This window comes from Perca flavescens, chromosome 13, assembly GCF_004354835.1.
Source record: "Perca flavescens isolate YP-PL-M2 chromosome 13, PFLA_1.0, whole genome shotgun sequence".
Classification (NCBI taxonomy): Eukaryota; Metazoa; Chordata; class Actinopteri; order Perciformes; family Percidae; genus Perca; species Perca flavescens.
In genome coordinates this window covers 25,513,218-25,540,124 of record NC_041343.1, presented here as the reverse complement: position 1 = coordinate 25,540,124, position 26,907 = coordinate 25,513,218, and the positions used below count along the sequence as shown (strand labels likewise).

At 39.3% G+C, this 26,907-nt stretch overlaps 1 protein-coding gene across 2 annotated transcripts in view; it reads right to left on the bottom strand.

Moving 5' to 3' along the window:
- tmem132e (transmembrane protein 132E) overlaps positions 1-26,907 on the bottom strand; it is a 381,952-nt gene that overhangs the window by 36,609 nt on the left and 318,436 nt on the right. For both annotated transcript variants that reach the window (XM_028595737.1, XM_028595736.1), the window contains exons 3-5: positions 22,655-22,795; positions 12,404-12,596; positions 2,963-3,106 (exon numbers count right to left, since the gene is read on the bottom strand). In XM_028595737.1, coding sequence (XP_028451538.1) covers positions 2,963-3,106; positions 12,404-12,596; positions 22,655-22,795 — 478 coding nt within the window. The remainder of the gene's footprint in view (positions 1-2,962; positions 3,107-12,403; positions 12,597-22,654; positions 22,796-26,907) is intronic.

Sequence of the window (26,907 nt, the reverse complement as noted above, 5' to 3'; positions counted from 1 at the left end):
GTCGGCCGTCTGGTTGGCGTGTACCATCTATAATATGCAAGTGTCGTAGGGAAAAAAAAGAGCATTCAGCCAGGTACAGTATGTGTGCAGGATGACCATGAGGCATGAGATGTAATGTACACACACAAGGCCTTATCTTTGCCTTCAGATGGGTTACTGTATATGAGTCACAATGCCAGGGAAGAGGATGATGAGTGGGGGTCTCTGTTCCTTATGATGGCCAGTCCTTATCACACACACACACAGTACACATATAGGATTGACTTATCTGCTATAGGCTCTTGATGCAGCTTAGTTATTTCCAAAGAAGAAATAACTAAATAAATAAAGAAAATATGCAGTAAAGAAAAATGACAGCCTCTCACCTATTTTTACTCTTAAAAAAAAAAACAGCCTGTGGGTTGGCAAATATTCTAATGAGAAAAAGACTGGGCTGAAAATAAAGCTTATTTCAGGGAAGAATTTAAAAAAAAATTTTTTTGTTTAAATGCAGTCTCAAGTCACGAGGCTAGCAGGAGATGTGACAGCCAGGTACTGGAAAGCTTTATGGGGAATTACTGTGCTCAGAATAAGAAAAAAAGAAAGAAAAAACACCCAGCATGCCACAACTGAAACAAGACAATCTGATTAGAATAGATCAGCGTGGCTATTGGCATGAAAGTAATGTGTATGGTATAAAAAAAGTAATGAAGTGTTCCACTTTTGTCTGTCTCAGTGTGAATCTTTTATTTCTGTGTTCTCTGGGACATTTTATTGAACTGTCGTGACTCGTGTATTTCCTGGGCCCGAAGGGCTCATTTTAAATTAGCTTTGAATGTTCAACGGCAGGGGTACTGAAGCAAGCCCACTCAATATCACATGGCTCAGCGAATTGTCTTTAATGGATAATGAAAAATGATAAACGACGTGCTGAGGCCAGCCATCCCGATGCAAAACCTGGTCTTTTCTATTGACAGCATAATACAATACACCACAACTGGAACCCCTCCCACCTTAAAGAAACACGTGTATATAGGAAACTCATTGATCTGAACTCTTTATATTCGTTTGTTCTCCCTCAGGTATCACAATCTATTTATTCAGACCAATTTGTATACAAGATAACATAGTGTGAGGCATAGAACATTTGGGTTAGTCCAGTATATCAAAGTGAAAGTGATATATTGGACATATACTGGTCTTTTAATAAGAACTCATACTGGTCAGACACAACTGATATGATTGAAGTCAGTGTCTGATTGGGCTTTATGGCTTCATGGCCGCAGTCTGTAAAATCTACAATCAAACCTGCCACACCTGACCTTGAGGAGCTGCTAAACCACTAAAAAGGATGTCATTAGTCTGACTTGATATAATAGTTTTACTATTCAATGAACAAAAGGCTTTTCGACACAGACTGGATTCGGTATTCATCAAATATAATCTATTCATTTGTAGAATTTTAAGGATTTCTATTATTGGGAGACAAGCCTGACAAGTCAAAGTTGATTATACTGCGAGTCACGTCTGTCCTCTCTCTCTCCCTGATGGCAGTTTCCCACTGAGTGCAGTGTATTAAGATGCAGCAGTTTCTGTATTCAGAATGGAGGTGAGGAGATAGAGATAGAGTCATTTGATAAGGTACTGTATAAACTGGTTTAAGAAAAATACTGCTGCCATTTGCCTGATTCCCTAGTTAAACCCATCTTGATTCAAAACACCCTGCAGTGGTTCTGATAGACAGAGTGAGATGGCTTACACTTTGGGACATCTTGCTTATGGCAGAATTTAAGGGTTCACAAAATACATGCTTGGACAATGAGCGTCAACCTCCTGGTAATTAGAAAGTGGATGTAAGACGGCAGAAACAAGTCACAATCAACATCCTCTTTCATCATCACGCTGCCATTGTCACCCTTTGTGTCCAACACCTACTTATTGTTAAATAGTGATGATGGAAACTTGTTTGGAAGTTTGTTAGACACCTTTGAGAAATCGTAAACAGTTGACCATCTCACAAAACCAAACTAAGAACAAAATACATTTCTCAAATTGGATTTGATTACATGTCCTTCCTCTGATCATAAAGACCATGTCACCTACATTCTGCAAACCTTTTGTTATACCTCTTCTCTTTTTAGGTGATCCCTTTATTGTTGTAATATCTTCTTGTAACCCATTTTTTTTTATAAAGTCTGCTTTTGTAAATGCTATGTAAAGAAAGGTTATTATAATTATAGGTTGCATAAGAGGAAACCTGAGAGGAGGAATGAGGAAGTCTGTTCCATTTTATATTTTAATATAATGACATACAGTATACAATGTTTACGTCATTTAAGGTCACGTCTCCCCTTACACAATCACTTTTAGTGTGATCAGTGAAGAATGTTAAATAACACAGCAACACTTCACTGTACTGCCCATACAATTATGCAATCTGCATATAGTGCAATATATTATGATTGCAATTGACTGGAGAAAATAATAACGGCGTAATCACAGCCTCTAATGTGCTCTGCAAGTTGTTGTGATCCCACTTTAATTTATTCAATCAACCAAGCAACAAGTCTTGATATTGTACTCTCAGCTTGGATTCCCTGTGAGCCTGGTTATTGTTTTCTGGAACCTGGGATACTGGTGTCATATCTGCCTGCATCGCACTCAAATGAGCAACAAGAGATGCTGGGCTTTGCCCTACAGCACAGCAGGTGAGCCATGTCGCTTCCTTCTACTAACCTTTGTCACCATATTGATTTATACGTAGAGTTTTATTAAGATCCATTGATTTGATCTGAGGCATAAGGAAATAATTAAATCATAAGTGCATAGGGAGCAGCCCAAAATGAAGGTTTTATGCTTTCCTGATATTGTCAGTGTGGTGCTGGGCCACTCTCCAGTATTAGTGGAAGAGTAAAGGGATTACATTTTCTAAATTGACATCTTCTCCCAGACACAGAGATTGAGGAAATCAGATTCACTGTACCTTAACAATGTATTCATTGGAGGACTTGCACTGCACAAAGGCTGAGACATCAGTGACCGCTCCATTCATCTCTATGGAAACCATTTTGACAGGAATAGCCACAGTGCGTCCGGTCAGAATGGCCGTGTTGATAATCTCAGTGTCCTACAGAGAGAGAGAAAAGAGACATGCTATTCATTAAACAGTGAAAGGTAGAAAGTGTTTTTTTCTTGATATTTCATCAGCATTAGCACATTTCACACCATTACCACCAGGGCTCCTGTGCCTCACATGTGAAACTCTCAGTGGCAGACCAGAACTCATTTTACTGAGACGTCAATTAACATTTTCATTTCAAGGAAGCTGTCAGCTGTATGCTGGTGAGCAACAGGAAGGAACTGAAATAAGTAAGAATCTTAGCCTTTATCATACTGGGAGACTCATTCCTAATATGGTCCTTCTGGGTAAATCAAAGCATCAAGCTTGAAGTTCAGGCCACATTTGAAAAATGGCATTTACTGTACCCATTCACAGGATCTGATGCAACTATTCATTGTGTTACTTTAAGTTGAGCACATAGGTGGAAATTGGACTTGGATGTTGGAAGAGATGGATTTTTGTCACAGCAGGAATCTCATTAGGGATGGATGCCTCTTCAATTCAATTCAATTTTATTTATAGTATCAAGTATCAAGTTATCTCAAGACACGGTGCCGGTTGGTGGTATGATTATAGTAACAATAAAGATAATGGAACTATGACTAGAAATAGTTGTAGTAATCTTATCTTATCAGAAATGTCTGCATTGACTCTGGTTACTCATTACAGTCACCATGATGTGTAAGAGCAAACTGTTCTGTTAATATGAGGAAGTATGATGAACACAAACACCCAAAATGTTTTTTTGTCATGTTTTCATGACTAAACCCATGTAGAAAGACTAATAAAGCGCCCAGCAGCCAGTGTTACAATGTATATTTGTAAACACTGTTGCAATGCCTCTTCTTATCGGTCTCGTTTTAACCAGTCCCTCCATTGTTGCAGCCCAAAATGCCTGATTTTGTGGGAGCCTTTTTTTTTAAAATTGCGATAAAAGGAAAGAGGAACCGCATTACTCGTCACACGGGACAACTTTGCTGACACCTGTGTGCAATTTCACAGTAGGCTTTCAGCCAATAAATTGATTCTTGAGCAAATTCACTCCTCTAACAAATATACGAATGAATGTTTCCAATAGGGAAGTTATCTGCTCTATCAAATGAGAGTACATTTGTGTGTGTTGTTGGTTAGAATAACACTGGTAACACTTTACAGTAAGGGTACATGAATTATCATGAATTCATGCATGAATTAATTGATGTATGTATTATTATGCATTATGTAATTAGTCTGTCATTTGTGACCTCATACATGAACAACACAACCAAAGCATTAGGTACGTGGGCACTAATGCATGGATACCCGTGTCATTAGTATGAGGAAAAAAAAATGAGATTTTAACTGTGTCGGGCTCGGACACAAATTTCTTAATGCCTGTCGGGCTCGGGCCGGGTTCGGTCACGGCTCTGTCGGACGCGGGCCGGCCTCGCACAGAAAAATTTGGCCCGATCCGGACTCTAGTGGGCACATCGTTATGAATTCTGATTTATTAAGTATGATCATGATTATTTATTTTTCTGTAAAACAATGTGGTCATTACTGAGCAAATTCTGATTTGAACACAACTTACACCTTACCTAATGCTTTAGTTGAGGTGTTGTTCATGCATGAGTTCATGAATGAGAAGCCATGAACTCAATGTCTTTTAATATTATTTCTTAGATATGTAGGCTACATACCAAGAAAATTCATGAATATTAACTGAGATACCCCATTATGTTGTGAGCAGCAGGCCTACGTGGGCTGTTAGCAAAATTGCGTCTAATCTGTCTGTGTCTACGTCTGACCTGGGCTGGCACATGTTCACGTTAAAAAGCGTGTGCGTGCACGAGCACTACGGTCACGCGCAAAGTGTCTCGGTTTTAGTTCCGGGAAATCTGGTCACCCTTAGCTAGCGCTAGCTAGTATCTAGCTAGTAGCATAACTCTTGATTACATGTCCTTGGTTGTCTAAATACATCCATTGTTGATTTTGATAAGCATTACTAATTTATACATGCCAAAGTGAAGTGTTATAATGAACATTGTCATTGACTGTTGATGTCAATGACTGCAGGCTAACCTTTGTAGCTAGCGCAAGTTTGTGTTGTCGTAGCAACCGGTAGCAACATGCGCGTTCATGAGCTTCTCTCTCGTGTCTCTTAAAAGTATAGTGCGAACTCGTGGACTCGCCGTTTCATTGTATAAAATATTCACTAATGTTAAACATTGTGTTTTCGTTGTTCCTGATCGTTTACGTGCTTATCTAAATAAATGATGGGTGTATTTAGAGAACCAAGGACATGTAATCATTATATTGTGCTACTTTGCTTTTTCATCAGCATATAGTTAAAACTTCTGAATATCAAGTGGGATCAAATGATGGATCTGGCTAGCTGTACCCACTAATAAATATAATCCTTAAATTGTGATAAACAAGGCCAACATTGTCATCCCATCTGCGTTTTTATTTTGAATGTACTGAAATACAAACAGCCAATTAAAATACACACTAGGCCTTCAGTTGAAGTTTGAATCAATTCATTATTTTTTTGCAGATCATGTAAGCTGCAAGAGGGTTTTCTCATGTGTGGTGCAAAATTAGCCCGGGAGAGAGACTGAGACCATGTAAATTTGTTCAAATCAAAAATAGCATTTTTAAATTTCTGCCCCGACACTTAAAGTCTTAATAAGAGTGTAGAGCATGGAGTATGGGACTTTCTTCCCCCACTAATTTCTCATGGCTCAAGGCCCAGAATTGTTTATGCATTGAGGGAATTATACACAGACTCTATTCTACTCTGTCTAGCCTTAAGCAAATAACAAAAGTAGTCAGTGCAGAAGTGTCCTTTGGCATGACCCTTTACCTCTGACAGTGACAAAACAGCAAAGCAAACTAAGGTGCAAAGATGTAGAGAGAATCTAAAGATTACATTTGAAACCTTTTCATTTATTTTATTTGACCAGGTAAGCTTGAGGTCAAACACATCTTTTACATGAAAGACCTGGCTGACAGCATATATACAAAAAGGAGAAAGATTACGCATAAGAGCATAGAGCAAATACATAAACCCACTAAAACCCACATGTGAAGCAAAATCTATGTCAATATGATTGGTAGTAACTGAGACTATTACCAGTAGAGTCATTTGCCATGGACCTCTGCAGCTTTTTCAAATGGCTGGAGCTGAAAACATTAAGGTTTTTTGTCCCATTTGAGCAGAACAATTTGCAATATGAAATGGTGGCTGAAACATTTTTATTTTAAAAAGGTGACAAAATTGTTAAAAAATATAGTGAAGAAGTGAAATGGGCAGCTACTTTCAGATAATAATAAATATGTAATGTAATCTAAATTGCCATGGCCAGGAGGTTTTTGGGTATCTAGTTTTGACAATGTTAAAAATTCAACATAGCAGGATCTGTCTGAAACATTACAACAAAAATATGATTTCTGCGGCTGAAGCTCCGACAGAGCTCCTTTCAGTAAGTCCAATCGGAGCATCACAAGTCCTCATTATTTGTTGCTAATAATCTATATTTTAAGAATCCTTTAAAAATGGTCTGAAACGTCAGTGTGTCTGATGCCAGTTACATCACCCAGAATATATATTATCATTTTTTTTTGTCAGAGTAGAAAATGTATTTATTCTGACTGAACTCCATCTAATTATATGAGTCTTTTATTTGCAATCATAAAGCAAACTCTGTTACAAAACAAAAAATCCAGTATTTCAGTTAAATTAGTGTTTGCTACTACAGATAGGCCGAGCAGCTTTGTTTGTATTTTTTAGGGTTTATGAAACGTGGTCAATTTATGGGAAGCAAAGCAAAGCAGACCTCTGTGGATAATTGACTGGACTCTAGGGCGAAATCCTAATTGAAAGACATCATCCCTAAGCTCTACTTGCTGTTTTGGCATCTGGTAAGCATTACACTACACAAGACACTTTACAATTACATGTGTGCTACTTTGGGAGCACTAATTATGCTTACCTGAATTCAGCTTGGAACAAAAATCAGTCAACACAGCACAGAGCTATCATTTCACTTAATTACTATGTTCTCTATGAAGCATCAACATCGTTATTAGATAGCAAGTTTAATGGCAATGCAAAAATGTTGTAATTTTACAAAAATAAATTGGTATATTTCGGCTGCATTGAATGTATTTTAACACGGCAGTATAAAATAAAGCACTTGCCAGAACTTTTAGTAGGGATACTGAGATATGAGCATTTTTTTCACTTTACATTAATTGTCTTTGACAAAAATCCTAGTAGATCCAACTAGGATAACATATAAGATACACAATGGGGAAATGTCCAAAGATTCAAACTTCCTTTGATTCATGTAAACAATACATTTTGCTGTATGTGTATCTACATGAACGCACAAAGATACACACGTAAACATGTGATGTATGACTTTAAGCTGTGGGGTTTGTGCCACACAAATCTTTTTTTATTTATTTAACATCTGGTAGCTACTGGGGCACAGAACAGCTAATGGAGTTTTGAAATCTGGCATAACACCTGCTGTGCATCATCCTTCCTGTTTTCTTGCCTCTTCAGCTCTATTCACTAAAAGTAATAAGAATGTCCTGGGAAAGAGGGCTTGGATGGCTTGATGTAAACAGTGGTCAAAATCTGTGTGACAAGTCTTAGGGTTGATTCAACTTTACCATTCTGGAATTGTTTCTCCTTCACATTGTAAACTCACTGGTAATTACACACCTTTCTCCCTCTTTCCTTCCCTTATCTGCAGCAGGTCAACTGTAGTTGGCGATCAATCTGTGGTCTGCCAACCATAGAAACCCTCTTCTTCATTCTCTTTATTGTCAATTTACCAGACGTTTTTCCTTATCTTTTATCTTTCCTTCTTTACACGTTCCTCAGTCAAAAGTTGCTGTAGGGGTCCATCCTAGACCTTCGTCTCTGCTGATTTGTTACATAAAATGCATCCTGTTTGTATTTTGGAGACAGAACCTCCCACCTGTTTCAGCGGATTTCTGAAAGTGCTCATCTGTTCTACAAGCTCTCAGTGGGTGTATGACACCAGCTGAAAAGTGTTGGACGGTTTGCATCCACTGCTCGCTTCCAGATCTGCAGGTCTGTCCAATTTAAGAAGTCTTTTGTTACACTGTTCTTTTTCCTAGGCCTCCTTTCCTTTAACCTGATTCATTTCTATTTGAAAGGCTTTAGTTCCTTGACCTGAGCAGCACAGCTCATTAAAAGGCCCTTGAGACAGATTGGTTGATTTATGAATACAGTGTGCCAATTACAGTACATTCGGAACATTAAAACATCACTTTTGTACTTCAGTGTCGTATTGTATTTTTTTTCCAGTGCTAAGAGATAAGCACCTGCTGCTGGGTCGAAATCCAGACTGGCAACTCAACTTTCATAGCCACAACAGCAGCTTTTGTGGTTCTTCCCTTTAACAATTTAACAATTGGATTATTCACATCACACAAAAATAGCCTTGAGGCCTCTTCAAAGCACAATATGCAGGAGAGGTTAAACATAACTGCAATAACAAACAACTGCAACTAAGGAAAGCACAAAAGCACCACTGTCAGTGTTCATTTTCTTCCCAGATATTGTAAAGACCGAAGTCACTCTTTCAATTTGGAAAATAAACGTTTTGAGTGTTAGTTATTAACTGTGACGTAATGTTATGTCAAGATGAACTCCAGTGGGTTATAATCAAAAGGCAAACAAATACCATTATAAACAATAATTAAAGCGGCTGTATTTGAAATATTCAAAATAATGAAAAAAAAAACAGGGGGCTGGGATTGCCTCCACACAGCTCTCACTAGACACAGTTCCCCAATATTTGAAATCCCTATGTTTTTTCACGGCCACATGCACTAACATGCATGCGTGGCCGGACTGGCTATCAAAACAAAGAACGGAGACGCTCGGGTTACAACACACACAGAGGGAGTCAGTGTGACTTCATTCTCTGCTCAGGATTTCTCCACTATATCTTTACATAGCAAATATGTGTATGCTTTGAATGTCAACCTGATCTTTACGCAACTTACATCACTTGGATAAAGCTCAATATGATTATAAATTATACATTTAAACCTATCTCAAGAGGGTGAGTTAAGTAATTTCTGAACTTTTTAATTGTACATCACACAACCTTGTCACTACACACCAAGCCATTAAGATTCTCAACTACCTGCCATAATGATAAAGCCAGACTGTTCTGTTTGCTCTGAAAAGACCAGCTGTTTGCTCTTCATCAATCATGTATGATGGGGTGTTACCATTGTTTAACTTCTGGAACGTCCACTTTTTCTATTGATATAATTTACAATCCAAATTAGTCACCAAAACTGAAATGATGGATTAAACCTCATCTTTCAAGGTGACCACAGGTGGCCGAGCTGCAGGATCAAACTCCTTGAAAATCATTGCCGGATGGTTAAAGTTTTTAGGGTTAGTCTGACTCAGAATTCCTCTCTTTTTCACCCTTCACTGTGCATTCTGACAATGTCAATCAATCAATTTATTTTGTCACATAAAATCGTAGGAGGTACAATTTCAGTGAAATGTTATCTCATCAATTGAAATGTTACCCCATCAGCTTCATCATCGTGCATTAATTTATTATAAAGCCAACCATTCCTCCAAACCATATGACGATATAGGTTGTTTATTCCTACCCTCTAATACAACTCACAGGAACGTTTCATTAATTAGCGTCCCTAGAAGTGGCAGGAAATACGACCCATGGGAACGGTAGCCGTTTTAAGTCGTTGACATTGTGAAACGGTCTCAGTTACCTTTAGGCACAAAAATGTATCCATAGATCTACCTACCAAGTAATATAGAGTGCAGAGGTGGCAGGCAGCTACAGAAAAAAGCACCAACAGTTCCTGCCATATTGCTTCAGAATGCACATTTTACAAGGGAAAGTCACATAGACAGAAATCAAATTTTGCTGCGGAGCTAAACACATCAGGGTACAAAACAAGGTAGGGCCGCTTTATTTATATAGAACATTTCAGCAACAAGGCATACACAAGATGCATGCTAATCCGAAAATTTCAAGGGAACCAGAGATGTGGAGTGAACCTTATGTTACAACAGATGTGCAGCACAGACAAACAAACTGAAGCTCAAGTATATTGGCACCTTAGGTGAAGAAAAGTTGCAACTATGCAAATAGATGTCAGTGAACGTGCTACTGACCGAACACCTCACTGTTCTTGTAGAGCCTCAGAGCTGCAATAACGACCTTTGCCCACCATGAACACTGCAATGCGCAGTAGAAACACCCACTCATTTGCATTCAGCAACTGCTGGACATCTACTCCTTCTCACCACCTGCATCCTTTCTTCTATGATATTTACCACGCACAGTACATTTGAATGAGCAAATACCATTAGGGTTTGGACTCGTTTCACTGCCCTTCACTTAAACAGGTGAGTGAAGCAAGATCACAAGAGCGGAAATAGTCAGGGAAGGCATTGCCAGAGGTACTCAGCAACTCTTGCTTGATTCATTTCCTTTTGTTACCATAATCTGTTTACTACCCTCACTAATGGCCCCTTTCCCAAGGCAAGAAGAAGAGCCCCAATTAAAAGAGCAATATGTGTCAGGATTGGTTGACTTTCTTAACAATCAGCAAGCCATTGCAGAGACTACAAATGTTGATTAGATTTACTTAATCTCTGACAATCTGTCAGTATTATTTCTGATAATCCATACATAATATCACCTATACATCATATTTTCTTAGATACAACTGCAGGCTATCATTATTAGATTAGGATATTTAAAGTGGCCATATTATGCTCATTTTCAGGTTCATAATTGTAATTTGAGATTGTATCAGAATAGGTTTACATGGTTTAATTGTCAAAAAACACCATATTTTTGTTGTACTGCACATTGCTGCTTTTCACCCTGTGTCAGGTCTCTGTTTTAGCTACAGAGTGAGACCTTTCACCTTCTGTAAGATCTTTGTTGTCAGTCGCACATGCGCAGTAGCTAGGTAAGGATTACATGAGCTAACTAGCTGTTTCTCCAACTTTGGCCTGTACAAGGCTGGATTAGCAGGGAGACTTCTTCTAAACGAGGGCACACTTCCAACTTTGCATGGAATACCTGCAGAACAGGGACATGTAAGTAGTTCTATACAATTTATTTTGTAGATTAGAGAATTTGTGTGTGTTGTAGCAGTGTTTTGCAATTGAGAACGAGCTAGCATGCTAACGGTTGTGACGTAGAAAGCCGTGCAGATTTTGAACAGCTCACCTGGAGACTAAAGGCAGGACACATTCAGAAACCCGTATCTCACTCAAAACAGCATGGATGTTTGTTTTTTTAAGTTTGTATGTGTGTGGAAGCACCAGAGACACAAAATAACACCCCAAATCCCAGAAAAAGTAATTTTTTCGTAATATGGGCACTATAAATTGGCCCTAATAACATTCCTGATGCAATGGGAAGTCCTGTGTTGAAGGAAAGGAAGCATTATTACTGTAAAAATCTCTGATTATGAAACATAGTTTGCAGGATAAAAAAAAAAAGTTTGCTTTACATTTACGCCGTCACAATCTACACAAACTCAAACAGGTTTTGGGGCTATTACGATGTCTTGAGCTGAGCCACAGGAACTGGATACAGCCCTATTCATTCATTCGGTTTTGAAGGACCAGTAACAGATGTTTGCTTTCCAACACACTCCAATACTTATTTTAGTTTCAGTCTGCAGTAGGAGTGTGCACTGTGCAGCTATTTAAGAAAACATTGTAGGAAAAACACTGTACATTTAAAGTAATAATTTCACATAAGCCTTGACTAACAGACTAACATTTCTCAGCTACAAAGTTTTAACCTTTAAAGAAACCGACCAGTATAACAAATCTTTGTGTGGCTGCTTGTTCTGTGTAGCCACACAATGGGTAGTGTAGTATTTCACAAAGAACAAGGCTTATATGAGATCAGACCTGCTGACGGCATAAGTCATTATGCCTTCTGAGAGCTCATTGATCATCTATCTTACATTTAAAAAGCTGTAGGCATTTCAGTTCTGGTGTTTGTTTGTTTTTTCAACAAGTCTTAACATGATTAATACGGAAGAGGATTAGGGCCACATGTGAAAAAAATGTATTGAGATCTGAGTTTAAAGTCAGAATTCTAAGAATAAAGTCAGAATTCTGAGATTACACTCAGAACTCAAATACATTTTTTCACATGTGGCCCTCATCCTCATCCGTAGACTAAGGACTAAAATCATTTAAATGAATGAGTTTAATACTTATCAAGTCTATATGAATCTGGCTATCCTGCCACTCACCATGGCCAGAGGGATGATGGCCTGAATATCTCGCTGCACCACCGTCAACTCCGTCACAACCTTCTCTGAATCGGGAGGCGGATTTTGGCCCTTGTAGTCGATGTTCCAGTTGATCCTTCTGGTCACCGAGAGGCTGGTGAAGTTCTCCATCTCGAAATCCAACTGCATCACCTCGACATTACCCAATACATCCCTGCCAGACCATAAAAACACAAAAAAAACTAATTTAATTAAAATTGAATTAAAAATTAATTTAAAAAAAAGCCCAAATGTCAGTTACAGCAACATATTCATGAAAAACACAGAATAACAACAAACACTGCCACTGAATACTGCATTCATTTTGGAAATTAAATTGTGGACTGCAAACGTTTTTTACTGATAAATAACAAATACATCATCTTTCAAGTATCTACTTGTCTCGAAAGCTTCTGGCTGCAGTGCTTTACATGTTGAAGCCTTAATGAATACATTATGTCTTTTTTCAACTATCAGTTTTTTAAATTATCAAACATGCCATTTAATGAGCTGTCGACACATTGCTCTGCAGTTATTTTTAAAGTTACCCCTAAGTTGAAAAAAGACATAATGTATTCATTAAGGCTTCAACATGTAAAGCACTGCAGCCAGAAGCTTTTGAGACAAGTAGATACTTGTCAGATTATGTATTTTAGTATTTTTTCTTTATTCAATTTATTCAATTTTTATATTCTACATCTGCATATCTGAAGGTGTGTCTTTTTTGTGGAACATGAAATACATAAACAGGAACAGGCAGCATATACATACGTAATTTGCACTTTCACAAAATAAAATCATAGCTTTATTGTCTTGTATTGAAATGACAGAAGAGCTGAATGTACTTTTAATGTATTTTTCCGATTGACCACAGTATTCTGGTTGGATCAATGAAATAATATAAAATGACTGTCCAGAGAAGATTTCAGAATAAAAGCCAGTATCTAGCAGTTGGCTTCCGGTGAAGTGTAATCAATGTTATGCATTCGGCAAAGCTCACGTATGATGTCAGTCAAATTCACTGATGAAATGAATGTCCTAATATTCCATTCAGCTCCTTCAGTCCGATCGGTGGATCTCAAACCGACAAACGCAAGGCAGTTAACATGGCTGTAGGATGCTAAAGGTCACAGTGTGCTGTATACAACCTGAAGTTCCATGCCTAGACAATTGACTGAAATTATACCATTCTTTACTCGCATAGATTTCATTACTTGATGTGAAAAATAAGCAGTAAAAGCAACCGTAGAGATATTCAGGTTTTAATGTAAACACTAAAGCTGTAAATTGACAATCCACCATTACTATTAGTGGGTTTTATGATTTTGTTGTCCAGCCATTATGATAAGTGGTTTCCGTTTACACCCTTCTTGATTGAATGAGGTCAAGGTGAAGAAGCTGAAACTCTGCTAAAGCATATTACATGAATCATTCTCTCATGCTGCAATTTAATCCTTTAGTGCCATAATCCCTTTATAAACAGTTTTTTTTGTCTAGTCACAAACCCTGAATACAAAACATTCTTTCTATAAAACTAAAAGGATTTGTAGACACCTGAATGAACCTTACTTGAAGCTAACTAATGACTTATCAATGCACCAAGCTAATATGTCTCTACATCTCATTTTGCACAGCTGAGATCAAAGTTACATTTCGCTCCGCCCACTGTCTTCCACGGAGGTTTGTCTGAACCTCCATGCTTTTCACTACCCTTGGTGGTCGCCGTTTCCTATTAAGGCATTGGGCCAGTCATCTTAAACAGCCTAAAATGGAGCAAAATAACCCACCCAGGACCAACTGTTAAATATAATTTTCTCAACTCCTCAATAATGTTAATTTGCAATGAAATAACAAACGGGCATTGTTGTAAACGTAATTCCAACTCATTATGATGAGTATATTCTGTGTAGTGAACGTATATACCAATCGAGCATTAGAGTTCATTCCTGCCCTTAGAAATAGTGGTTTAAAAAAATCATTCACTCAAGTCCACTTTCTAGCTTTTGCTATGGCTTGAAGTTGAAAGCTCCAGAAAAAGCAAGCAAATGGATCTTGAGTTAAGATAATTTTTGTTTTTTGTTATTTGTCATGTTATTTTGTTTGGAACCTGGAAAAGTCCATCCATCCATCCATCCATCCATCTTCGTCCGCTTATCCGGTGTCGGGTCGCGGGGGGAGCAGTTCCAGCAGGGGACCCCAAACTTCCCTTTCCCGAGCAACATTAACCAGCTCCGACTGGGGATCGAGGCGTTCCCAGGCCAGGTTGGAGATATAATCCCTCCACCTAGTCCTGGGTCTTCCCGAGGCCTCCTCCCAGCTGGACGTGCCTGGAACACCTCCTAGGGAGGCGCCCAGGGGCATCCTTACCAGATGCCCGAACCACCTCAACTGGCTCCTTTCGACGCAAAGGAGCAGCGGCTCTACTCCGAGCTCCTCACGGATGACTGAGCTTCTCACCCTATCTCTAAGGGAGACGCCAGCCACCCTCCTGAGGAAACCCATTTCAGCCGCTTGTACCCTGGATCTCGTTCTTTCGGTCATGACCCAGCCTTCATGACCATAGGTGAGGGTAGGAACGAAAAACTGACCGGTAGATCGAGAGCTTTGCCTTCTGGCTAAGCTCTCTTTTCGCCACAACGGTGCGATAGATTGAATGCAATACCGCACCCGCTGCGCCCGATTCTCCGACCAATCTCCCGCTCCATTGTCCCCTCACTCGCGAACACAACCCCAAGGTACTTGAACTCCTTCACTTGGGGTAAGGACTCATTCCCTACCTGGAGAAGGCATTCCATCGGTTTCCTGCTGAGAACCATGGCCTCAGATTTAGAGGTGCTGATCCTCATCCCAACCGCTTTCACACTCGGTTGCGAACCGATCCAGTGAGTGCTGAAGGTCGCAGGCCGATGATGCCATCAGGACCACATCATCTGCAAAGAGCAGCGATGAGATCCCCAGCCCACCAAACTGCAACCCCTCCCCACCCCGACTACGCCTCGATATCCTGTCCATAAATACTACAAACAGGATTGGTGACAAAGCGCAGCCCTGGCGGAGGCCAACCCTCACCTGAAACGAGTCCGACTTACTACCGAGAACCCGGACACAGCTCTCGCTTTGGTTGTACAGAGATTGGATGGCCCTGAGAAGAGACCCCTCACCCCATACTCCCGCAGCACCTCCCACAGTATCTCCCGGGGACCCGGTCATACGCCTTCTCCAAATCCACAAAACACATGTAGACCGGTTGGGCATACTCCCAGGCTCCCTCCAGGATCCTTGCGAGTGAAGAGCTGGTCCGTTGTTCCACGACCAGGACGGAATCCGCATTGTTCCTCCTCAACCCGAGGTTCGACTATCGGCCGAACCCTCCTTTCCAGCACCTTGGAGTAGACTTTACCAGGGAGGCTGAGAAGTGTGATACCCCTATAATTGGCACACACCCTCTGGTCCCCCTTTTTAAAAAGGGGAACCACCACCCCAGTCTGCCACTCCTTTGGCACCGTCCCAGACTTCCACGCAATGTTGAAAAGGCGTGTCAACCAGGACAGCCCCTCCACACCCAGAGCCTTGAGCATTTCTGGACGGATCTCATCAATCCCCGGGGCTTTGCCACTGTGTAGTTGTTTGACTACATCAGTGACTTCCGCCTGGGAAATCGACGACAATCCCCCATTATCCTCCAGCTCTGCCTCTAACATAGAGGGCGTATTAGTCGGATTCAGGAGAAGTGGAAAAGTGTTCACCGTAAATGTAAAATTGACGTTACTAAAACCATCTGTAAAACATTCACTGTCAATGTGTTTTAATTAGTTTTCTTACATTATCCTGCCCTTGCAATTAAAGCATGATTGAGGTTAATATATATTACCATTTTTACAGACTTTTCTAACATATCTAGCTTAAACTATATGTATGTTGCTTATATGTTTAATGTATGAAAACATTGTAAGATTTATGTTAAATTGACATTTTTGACATTGTATCATTTTGTAATCCTTTTCTTATATTTAGTCTAATGCTTTTTTTACTCACTAACCCGGATAGCAATGTGTGTGTTAGTGTGTTCGCTCAAAAATGAATAAATATTCCAGCAGTAAGCGCGACTGTGTGCAGTGTTTTGCCATTCTTATTCAAGTTATGGTTACGTTTAGAAATCTCAAAGCACTTGGTTAAAGTTAGGGAAAGATGGTGATCTTGGTAAAATTTTGGAAAAGTCAACGGTGACTCAAAGCACCGGACAGAATGCATTGACTTATTCAATATTTAACCAAAACCAACATCTTTCACTAACCTTGACCTTACCCAAGTGTTGTAAGTGTTACAAAGCCTAAACCTAACAACACATAGGACGCAGTACACAGCTTCAAAGTCCTGTGCTTTGTGCGCCCGACCATCCAGCCCAGCCTCCTCACTATGGCTTCCTGGTTTGGAAGACAGCAATCCAATTAAAAGCATTTGGCTAAACAAGTTAGTCATATACAAATGTATTCTGTAGGTGACTGGGTTGGATTGTCTTGCTAATGCAACAGATAAAGCTTCATGTCAGACATCTCCCCCAATAATGAAGTTATTTGTGTTTTAATGAGAAAAAATCTAATCTGACGTGAGACTTATTTATTTTCCTGAACTTTTTATACTTATGCACGGGTCTAAACGCTAAAACTGATGAGAAGTAACAGTTTTCTAATGGCATCCCTGCCTACTTAGATGGAGTTATTACATGCAAGGGATTAGTCAGTGATTGCCTCTGAATGAAAGCAGTGTGCAGGTCTTGTCAATAAAACAATCACTGCACCTCAGTGTTGCTAGCTAGCATTCATCTTCTTTCTTAAGGCCAGGGTGTAGAGCTTGTGCAAGGGGATTGCAAATTTGGTTCTGCCTCTCACTTTCAAATAACCGTAATTGCAGTGGCTGCAGATTCGCTTCTGACCAATCAATAGCTTTTGGTAGGTAACCTGATTGCTCTGATGGCCGTGCACATGAAATATTTGAGCATTCTCTCTTTTCTCTTCTCGGCAGTGCAAAGATACCAAAGACTTTGGCCAGGATCTCTGCTTTACTATCGCAAACATGCCAGTGATGTAGAAGCGATAACAGCCCTCCTGTTGCGAAAATCCTGCTTGTTGGGTTTGTAATCCTCAGGTTCAACAAGCCTCACATGAAACCGTCTCACTGGTGGCGAAGGGGCAAATTAAATCTCTCTCCACCCGTGACGAGAAGCATCCCGCCCAAAACTTCACGTTCAGCTGAGAGTGAAGCGCTCGCTGTCTGTCCTTCACAAAAGCAGAGAGCCATCCTACCATTCAGTCTGAGAGCCTTTTAATGAAAGCTGGATCAAACTATCTGTAAGAGCCTTCACCCACAAAAGGTTCCTCTCAGGAACATCATGATGAGATCTCAGCCTATTTGTCTCGACATCACTCACTGAAAACAAACACCCCCGTCTGTCTGTGACACACTTAAGCTGTCATCAATATGGCCCACTGGAGTGAGTACATGTACAGCCGCTCAATACAGTGTCTACTGCCACCACGCTGGGGGGGAAAGAAAAATTATGTTCACAATGCACTGATTTGGGTTAGAGGGTATGCTTTTTTTTATTGTAAAAAAATGTAGGCTAAAGCAGCAAAAAAAAGGAGAAAAAATTAATTTCTCTTTCACATGTCATGCAATTAGCCAGTTACATTTGACATTTTGACATGATTTTTGAGATCTGACTCAGAAGAACATATTTTTAGAAAATACCATATCACTGTCTGTTTGCACAAGCTCTTAGCAGAATCCCTAATGATTGCGGTTTTAGATTTCTATCTCTTACCATTGCCTATAATAACAATAACCAAACAATAAGCAAAACCATTTCACTCAAATTAGTGAGTGTCTTCCTCTCCACAGCTCTAGTAGCTACTGTGTTACAGTATGTCTGATTACATTTCCTTAGGGCATGTCCATGGGATTATAGGGTGACCTTTTCATCAAAATACTAAATGATGCATGTGTTAGCTAATTAATGTCATTTGAGTCCAGTTCTTAAGGTTTCAGAGAAAAAAAGGAATTACCCCTCCACAAGGAAATGTTTTGGTGATTGGTTCTTCATTATCTTCCATTATTAAAGTGGACAAGCAACTAACATAACAATATTGTTGTTGATATTGATGTTGGAAATAAAGCCATTTTCAAAAAGTAGTGGGCGGTAATATAAAATGGCTCAAGAAAGTCCGGCCTTGTTTCCATCAAGTTAATGATGTAGGCTCATGTCTGTATAACACAAAGTATATATTTTAAAAGCTGTAGCTTGGGGCTTTTTCAGAGCTCGGGAGGATTTCATTCTTTGATCAGAGGTCTGTTTGAACTGATTAACAGGGGAGAGTTCATTGGATCAAAGCACTGCAAGGCAAAGTTGCAACAACTGAAGAACAGAGATGGTGAACAGAGGGCTCAGAATGGTCCATGCTTAAGTCTATGACAGAAAGTCTAGAGCACTTGAGTCTATAACACTGATTTAAAAAAAAGAAAAGCATTTGAAGCTATTTTCCAATATACAATAAATAACTTATGGGCTCTGAAAAAGGAATGAAATATGTCCGTCATCTTTAGCTGCTCTAATCCTGTAAAAACTCCCTCCAATCACTGCTCTATAGTCCTCCAGGTAACAGGGGTTTTCCTGCATTGAGGAATTGTTGGCGCCCCCCAAAGAGGTTTTAGTCAGCCCCAAAGGAAAGTCCCCAGTGCCAAAATGATAAGAATTGAGGGGAAAAATAGCACTTCAAATCCTCTCCAACTGTGTTTAATAGCAATTTACCTAACAACAGTTGAAAAAGCAGAACATAAACTTAATAGGAGCACTTATCTCAGTTTTACTGTCCAGAGTCAGGCTGTGCCGGACTCTCCCGGTGATTTTAATGGTGGTATTTTAATATTAATATTATTTTTTTAAGCAGTTTTGTTGATTGGGGTTTCATTTACTCAAGGATAATATACATTTTTGTTTATCAAATTGTCAGAAATAACAGGCAAATGCATATAGATTTCTGTCAAATAAGGTAACAGACTCATTGGCTTTACCGTACGCAAACTGTCGTGCGTTGTCAACCCTCCAAATCTTGCAAGCTTTTCAACATTACCAACCCTGCCTTAAAAGCAAAAGTTCAAAATTCAAGAGTGAGATCCACAACCAACCAAAACTCATCTTATAAATGATCGGTTATTACTCTTGTCCCAACTGTGACAATGGTAATGCCACAGCCATTTCAAGAACATTATTCATTTGGAATCCATTGGCCGTGATCAATAATGCATTGGTTCATGTGGCGTTATCAACGAGCTGCCGTTAGAATGGGACTGTTCCAGATGGAGGGTTACAGAAAAATAAATACGTTGAATAATTCCAACACTGACTAAAAAGTGATCTGAGGAAGAGAAACTCCAATATAAGAAGAGAATAATAAAGAGAGGAGAGTGATGAAGAGATCACCCTGAAGGGAAAACATCAGCTTCAAGTAATTTGGAGCAAACAAAGCCAGATGTTCAAACAGAAATGGTACTATGATGTATTCACCAATGAGATGCGAAATGATGCACGTGTGTGTGTAATTTGTCTTTTTTGGGGGAGAGGTGAGTATGTGTGAGGAGGGGAGGGGCTTTAAATAGTGAGCAGTTACTTCTTTTTTGCTGCTTAAATCTTCCATAAAAAACATATGAATGAGAACATTTATTAAACTTAGAAAGCATATCAGATTTCTGATTATTACTGAATTGAATTGGGTAATTAGGGGAAGAACTGTCTTGAGAATGCATGTATTTTTGGGCTCATTACTGTAAAGTCTCAGAGTCTTATTAGGCTGCGGCAACTAGTTCAGTCCTGCAGTAAACGCTCATCCACTCAAAAAAGAAAGACAAAAGGGTTGGGTATATTTTTTTTTGATAAAACAAAGAAGGTGCTGAAAATGTGATAATAACTATCCACAAGAACTCAGTGGATTCATTGTGAACCATTACAACACATGTAACATGAATTGCAGGTCTATATTTGTCAGTTTATTTTTGAAGAATTAAAGAAGCAATAGACCTTTGATTACCTTGTTTGATTAAATTGGTAGGAAGTACATTTATTTGGGATATAATAGCCTGAAATATATGCCAAACACTATATTCTAAGTTACACAGAAATTTAGGAGAGGTTGTTATGCATAGGATAGGATAATATTGTTCTTACACTTCCCACAGACAACAAGTCCTCGTTAAACTAAATAGGTTATGTGTCACTGCCGCCCAAAATAACTCTTAGGGTAAGGATTTTCTGCTCCTCCGCCTCTATGGTTAAAATCTGGTTAAAACCACTGTGTGTAGGACTGCAAAAAGTCCTGCTTTGGCGCCTCATAATAGTATCAGAATAAACACTGTGGCAGAATGCAATGCAATGCATGAAAAGAAACATTTGGAGAACCCAGATTTTCACTAGCACTTATTTCTCTACAAATACCAACTTATAATTTTAAAGACGCAACAATCACATAGAAATGTACACAGTGCGGCTTTAAGTTTAAGCATCTGATACTACATTAGGTTAGGAAAAGAAATCAGCTTTATTTCACCCTTGTTATTTATCTGGTGATGTCAGTTCCCACAGCAAAGAATAGCATTACATGTTTCCACACATCACAAATTACTGGGGTGATATTTTGTTGGAAATTCATTACTTAAACCTTGAAATTCTGCTCCATTTTGATACGAATAAAGACTTCATGCAGACATTCAAACAACCTTAAATACAAGTACCGAACCAAGTTCACAACTTTACACTTCTTCAGAGGCATGAGTTGCTTTTTATATATAAAAAGATTTTATATAATAATATATAACTCATTTTCAATCAATATGATGGCGATGAAGAATCAAAACATGAATTATTTTGTGACTTTATAACTTCAGATGCGTATTGTTTGTCTTTTTGGCTTTAGGTGGCCACAGAATTTACTGGGTTTTTGACAAAATCCAGCATGACACATCTCTCTTTCCAAGTGACCCCCTAGTCAAGCGACCCCCTACTGAACATATCACACATGGTGACAGGGTGGCAAAGATTACATGACATGGGTCACTAAATATAGCAAGAAAGGCTGCCATGAAGGCGCTAAGAAGTAAATAAGAGAGGAAGGGTGGATTTCTTTTTCAGGTAAGGCCACTCTGTCCTCCCTGTTCTCTTTCTCCCATCATAAGGGAGTCCATAGGGATGCCAATATCTGGACCGGCAGTTGCTAATGTCTCCGAGGCTTGGTGATACCCAGCCTAACTCCCATTGCTTCAGTTCTTAATAAATTAAACGCATCACATATTGTGATTTATTATTGTACCTTTTAGGTTGCTTTTCCTCAGTGGGACTAGTTTAAAGGCAGGCCAAGCTGCACCATTTTAGTCCCTAAAAAACTGTGGATAAAGACTATGGAAAGAAATGTTGCTGTACTTTTAAAATATAACTTTTCACTTTCCAATTTCCAATTCACCTTTATTGTATCAGAGTTTAGGAAGATATTCAAAATCAAAAATCTATCTCCCTGTCTTCATACCACTAGCTGACTCTACATGTCCATGCTGGTATTCCTTAACAAATAGGCTCTACAGCATTTACTGTAGACTACTTTAAGCTTGCAAATCACTTAGCAACTCTAGTTTTACTATTACCATAAAGTTGCATTTACCGTAGAATCTGCCCAGACAGAGTCCATTACAGTCCCGTCAGACACTACAGGACTGTGATTAGGTGTTTTACTCCTTGATGAACTTCGCATAATTACTGCTCTTAGACAAGATCTCATCTCAAAGGTATTTTAATGCCCGCAGTCAAAACCATCTACCTCAACACTCCAAGTAGGCTGAATTAACAGCAGATGTAGTGAGACTAAGCAGATAACATCTCCACTCATTTAACTTTGCTACACAGCGTAGGGTGCTTTAGTCACTGCTGTGGGCCAAAGCTGTATTTTATCTTCTGAGGCTCCTGGGGCATTTACAAAGTATGGTGTATGTATGCTTTTATAAGCTGCCTTTGATCAGAGAGTGAACTATGACTGTTACAGGCAAGGAAAGCTTTTTGGAGAACTTTTGTCCAGTGTTAAGGAAGACAGATATCATTGTCTTCGTGTGGCAGCAGCGGGGGCAGGAATCAACAGCTGTAGCTGCAGAAGCTGGTTAGAGAGAAACAATTGTTTAGGCACAGGGATGTTGACTTACCCCTGTTTGACTGCTTTATTCTTGTTTACATCGATGGTGGTGATGGAGTGCTTGGCGCCGGACTGCACCTCCCAGTCCACCTTCCACTGGGCGTTCTTCGACTTGGTCTCGAGCAGGTTCACCCCTTTCTTTGCTTTGACCCTGCAGGAAATAGCGAGGGAAAAAGAATGGGACAGGTCAATTTTATTAGAGGGGATGATTTATGTGCAGGGTCAGAGGTGAGCGCCCTCTGTGAGAAGCAGTCCTCCTACTTGTATTGCGTCATGGCAAAAGCAATTCCACAGATGAATCAATAACAGAGATGGATGAATATGACAGTACAATGATATATGAGCCAGAAGGCTAGGACTACTTCAGGTCAGAGTGTTCACTAACACTTCCTGTAAATATCTAATATATACCGTGCTTTATACTGCACCCACTGGGCATTTATAGTTGTATGAACCACTGACATCTGAAAGCTTCCAAATTCAGTTCACATGCTTTTTGAAAAAATGTACTAACTAACTAATGAGGCATTTGAACAGATTAAATAATGTTGGATTTCCCAAAGACACAATCCAAAAGACACAATATCAGGATACTTGGTTGATTGTGAGGTGAAATCCTCCTTTCACAACCCTCAGCTCATCAGGGAGAACATACTGCACCGAGCTGGTTGGGATTCACATTTTTTGCTCAAGGACACTTCAGCAGGGAGGGTGTTTGAACCTGGAAACCACTCATACTCCCTGAAGTCTCTTAATATTTCACTGTTCACATTAAATATTCCAGAAATACACTGCATGGAACATTAGAAGTGGTGCAATGTCAAATTGCTACATGCATGTTTTTAAAATGTAATGTATTTATTTTATTTCACCCATTTTCCCATGAATAAATATACATGATCCACATGTCACTTGATAGATATGGAAGAAATACATCCCAATGTAAATATGAATCAAATTCTTCTCTGGCATAAATAAACCATAAATAATAACAATGAACCTTATATACATATGTGTAATCTTCCAAACATGTACATTCTCATGTGGCCGGTGCACATATAGCCACAATTTACATACATACTGTACATTAGTGCATGCAGAGATTTTGCACATTCACATACTGAACATGCATGTGTGTATACAATGCACATACTAAACAAACGCGTAGATGCATACATCTGCCGCATCTGCATACATCTGCCCATATACTGTATATTCCACACAGACAAAAACGTATGTGTACGTGTTTCCAAACCCGTCTGCTGAGAGAAGAGAAAACCAAAATACTAAATACAGTAAATATATAAATAAATAGCTTCAAAAGAAGTAGAAAAAAGTAGCTATACAAGAGTGCAAAACAAGATAAATTGGCTGCAAGATAGATGCAGCAAGTACCTTCTTGAAGAATGGTCAGGTCTTGATTTATAATTTTGAACATCTAAATTTTTTAATATTTAGCTGCAATTGAGTTAAATATTGAAAAGATGTTAAAGGCGATTTTCTGGTTCACAACTGCTAAAATGCATATTAGTCTGGAACCTTTCAGTTCATTTTCGATTTCCAAGGGGGCGTTATCAAAGGCACATACTACAATACCTCTGGACGCTAGTAGATACACCGTCAACCAATCAAAGCAATGAAACGGTGTAGCGCCAAGCAACACATGCAAGTTGGGTGGGTTCTTAATCCCTTTTGAAGAAGGGGTCACAAACTTTCTCAAATTACAGCAAAGCAGTACACTAGTTTGACAGTTTGAGCTGAGTTTTGTGAGCCTGGTGCATTGCGCTGTACGGAGAATGCCAGTTACAATCAGTAACTACGTACGGTAACTACATTCAAGCATGAAGCTTCTATATTATTTATCCTCTTAAACCCGAAGAGCTGGCAGATTCGTCTGGTTTCCAGGCTACCTAAAACTAATATAATTTAGAAGTAAGACCATTTGTGAGGTCTGTTCAATCTGCTTTGCTTTTAAAGTGTATCCTGATGACAGTGCTGGTTTCCACCTTAAACCAAGAGGCTGTTCAAGTCAGTGAAGAATACATTTTAATTTTCTGTCAGCTGGGTATCAAACCAGTTCTGGCAGCTGTCCTTTGTGACTTTACCTTGACGTGCTATTCAGGTGTCCACTGACAGAATACTCAATAGCAGAGAAAAAAAACAAAAGCATTCTCTTCCCAGTTATTGTGATTCTGGTTATTCAACCACAAAGCCACGCCTGACTCCTGCACTGAAGCATGATGGAGACAAGCAGCCCATCCACAGACATTCAGAGCCAATCAAGATTATTGAGCTGATGGTCTCATTTTCATGAAATACAAGACAGAGATGAATTATTAACATGCTTGGCTTTTGTTTGTCTGCCTTTTGCCTTCAAGACTATTCATTAGTAAACACACTGGAAGCTAAGTTAACCTTAGCTTCAACATTGTGGCCACAGACGCGAGGAAAATATTTTAAATTCTGTATTAAACACTAAATGATAATAATATTAGTATTGGGATAGGATAAGTATCAGACAGTGTTGTCCAGAAGGTTGTCACGTTGCTTGTGAAAATATGAGTGCCAATTTCGGCTTCACTGCGGAAAATTAATGATTTTGCCTCGTTTACAGGAAAACACATTGTCACTTTTCCTCTTCCCGCCACAACATCACTGCATTTCCACTCTGAATCACAACAGCTTTCTCTGGACAAACTCACTGAAAGCATTACCTAAATCATATTTTTCTCTCAAGTGTGTCATTAACGTTCGGCTGAAAATTTTGAGGCCCCTGCGACATCTTCCAGATCGTTCCATTTATTTCTCTGACAGATAAAAATTCTGAAGCCCAGCTGAGGTGTTTCCATTTGTTACGCTAACCTGCGCTCAGTGCATCGACCACTCATCCATGATTTGTGAAAGCAATTGACTTTCAGCTGAAACCGTCTCTCCCTTTCTTCATCCAGAATAGGCACACAGCTCAAGCACAATCTGTGTTTTAACGTAATCGGCAACATTACATTACATTACATGTCATTTAGCTGACGCTTTTATCCAAAGCGACTTACAATTAAGTGCTTTCAACTGTAAAGGTTCAAACTGGAGACAACTAGTAAGTGCAAGTACATTAGCTTTAAATAAGCAAAACTACAAAGAGACATATGAAAGTGCAGGTTCAAGACATTTTTTTTGGTGTAGTCGGAAGAGATGTGTTTTTAGCCTTTGGCGGAAGATGTGTAGTCTTTCAGCCATCCTGATGTTGCTGGGGAGCTCGTTCCACCATTTGGGAGCCAGGACATTCTCAGTTTGCTGCTGACAGTATTTAACAAGCTATTAATGGAAACGTTGCACGCTCATGCATAGTTACCATGCATTAACCTATCCTTAGCCATCAAGTTCAAAGTCATTAACAATTTAAAAAAAGTTTACATTTGGCTTTTCTCATGAGTTGAACCTACTGTATACACAGCTCATGGAATTGAAGTCTTCCAAACTGAACGACAAAATTATACGTATGAACGTGACCTGAGAGAATTATGATTCATGACCATGTGAAACTAACTACAACATTGCAGACTTAACCTATAAAAACTGAACTTTGTAAAAGCTTTGCTTTTGCATTTGCTGTCCTAAACGTGCCATCCCATCAGTCTTTTATTTTTTTGTCTGATATAAAACAGGTTGCAGCTTCTAAAACATTGTTTCTTGTTATTGCATCGCTTATTGTCTTCTTTCATCAAATCCTGAACATCAGAGAAAATACAGTAATTATCTGATACAGCAGCGTCAAGGGGAGATGAAACAGAAAAATGTAATGTTTAAGAAATCACCCTGATCAAGCATGTTGCCTTTGATGTGAGTTGAAAAGGGGAAACGTAATACCCTCAGACTCTCACTAAATGAGGTGACCCAGTTGCTACTTGATCACTGTATCTTGTAAAAAAAATACTGATCTAAGAGATGATCATTACACATCATTGTCGGGCACAACCATACCCAGTGCATTTCCTGGTAAGGGTGCAACCCTGGTGAGTAATACTTGTATTTATATTCATTACCTACACTCACCAGCAGCTTATACAAGCCACTACATATTCATCATAATCTTCTTTAGAGAGCCTGCATACTGCACAGAACCAATGCTTTTAATCAGATGGCCCTTTTCACAGGCTCTGGTTCATTTTTGCACCACAAATGAGAGGGGATGAATCATTACCCATGGGAGCACCACATGAATCGGGCTCCCATTGAACAGTGTTAATGCTGATTAATGAAAGAGCA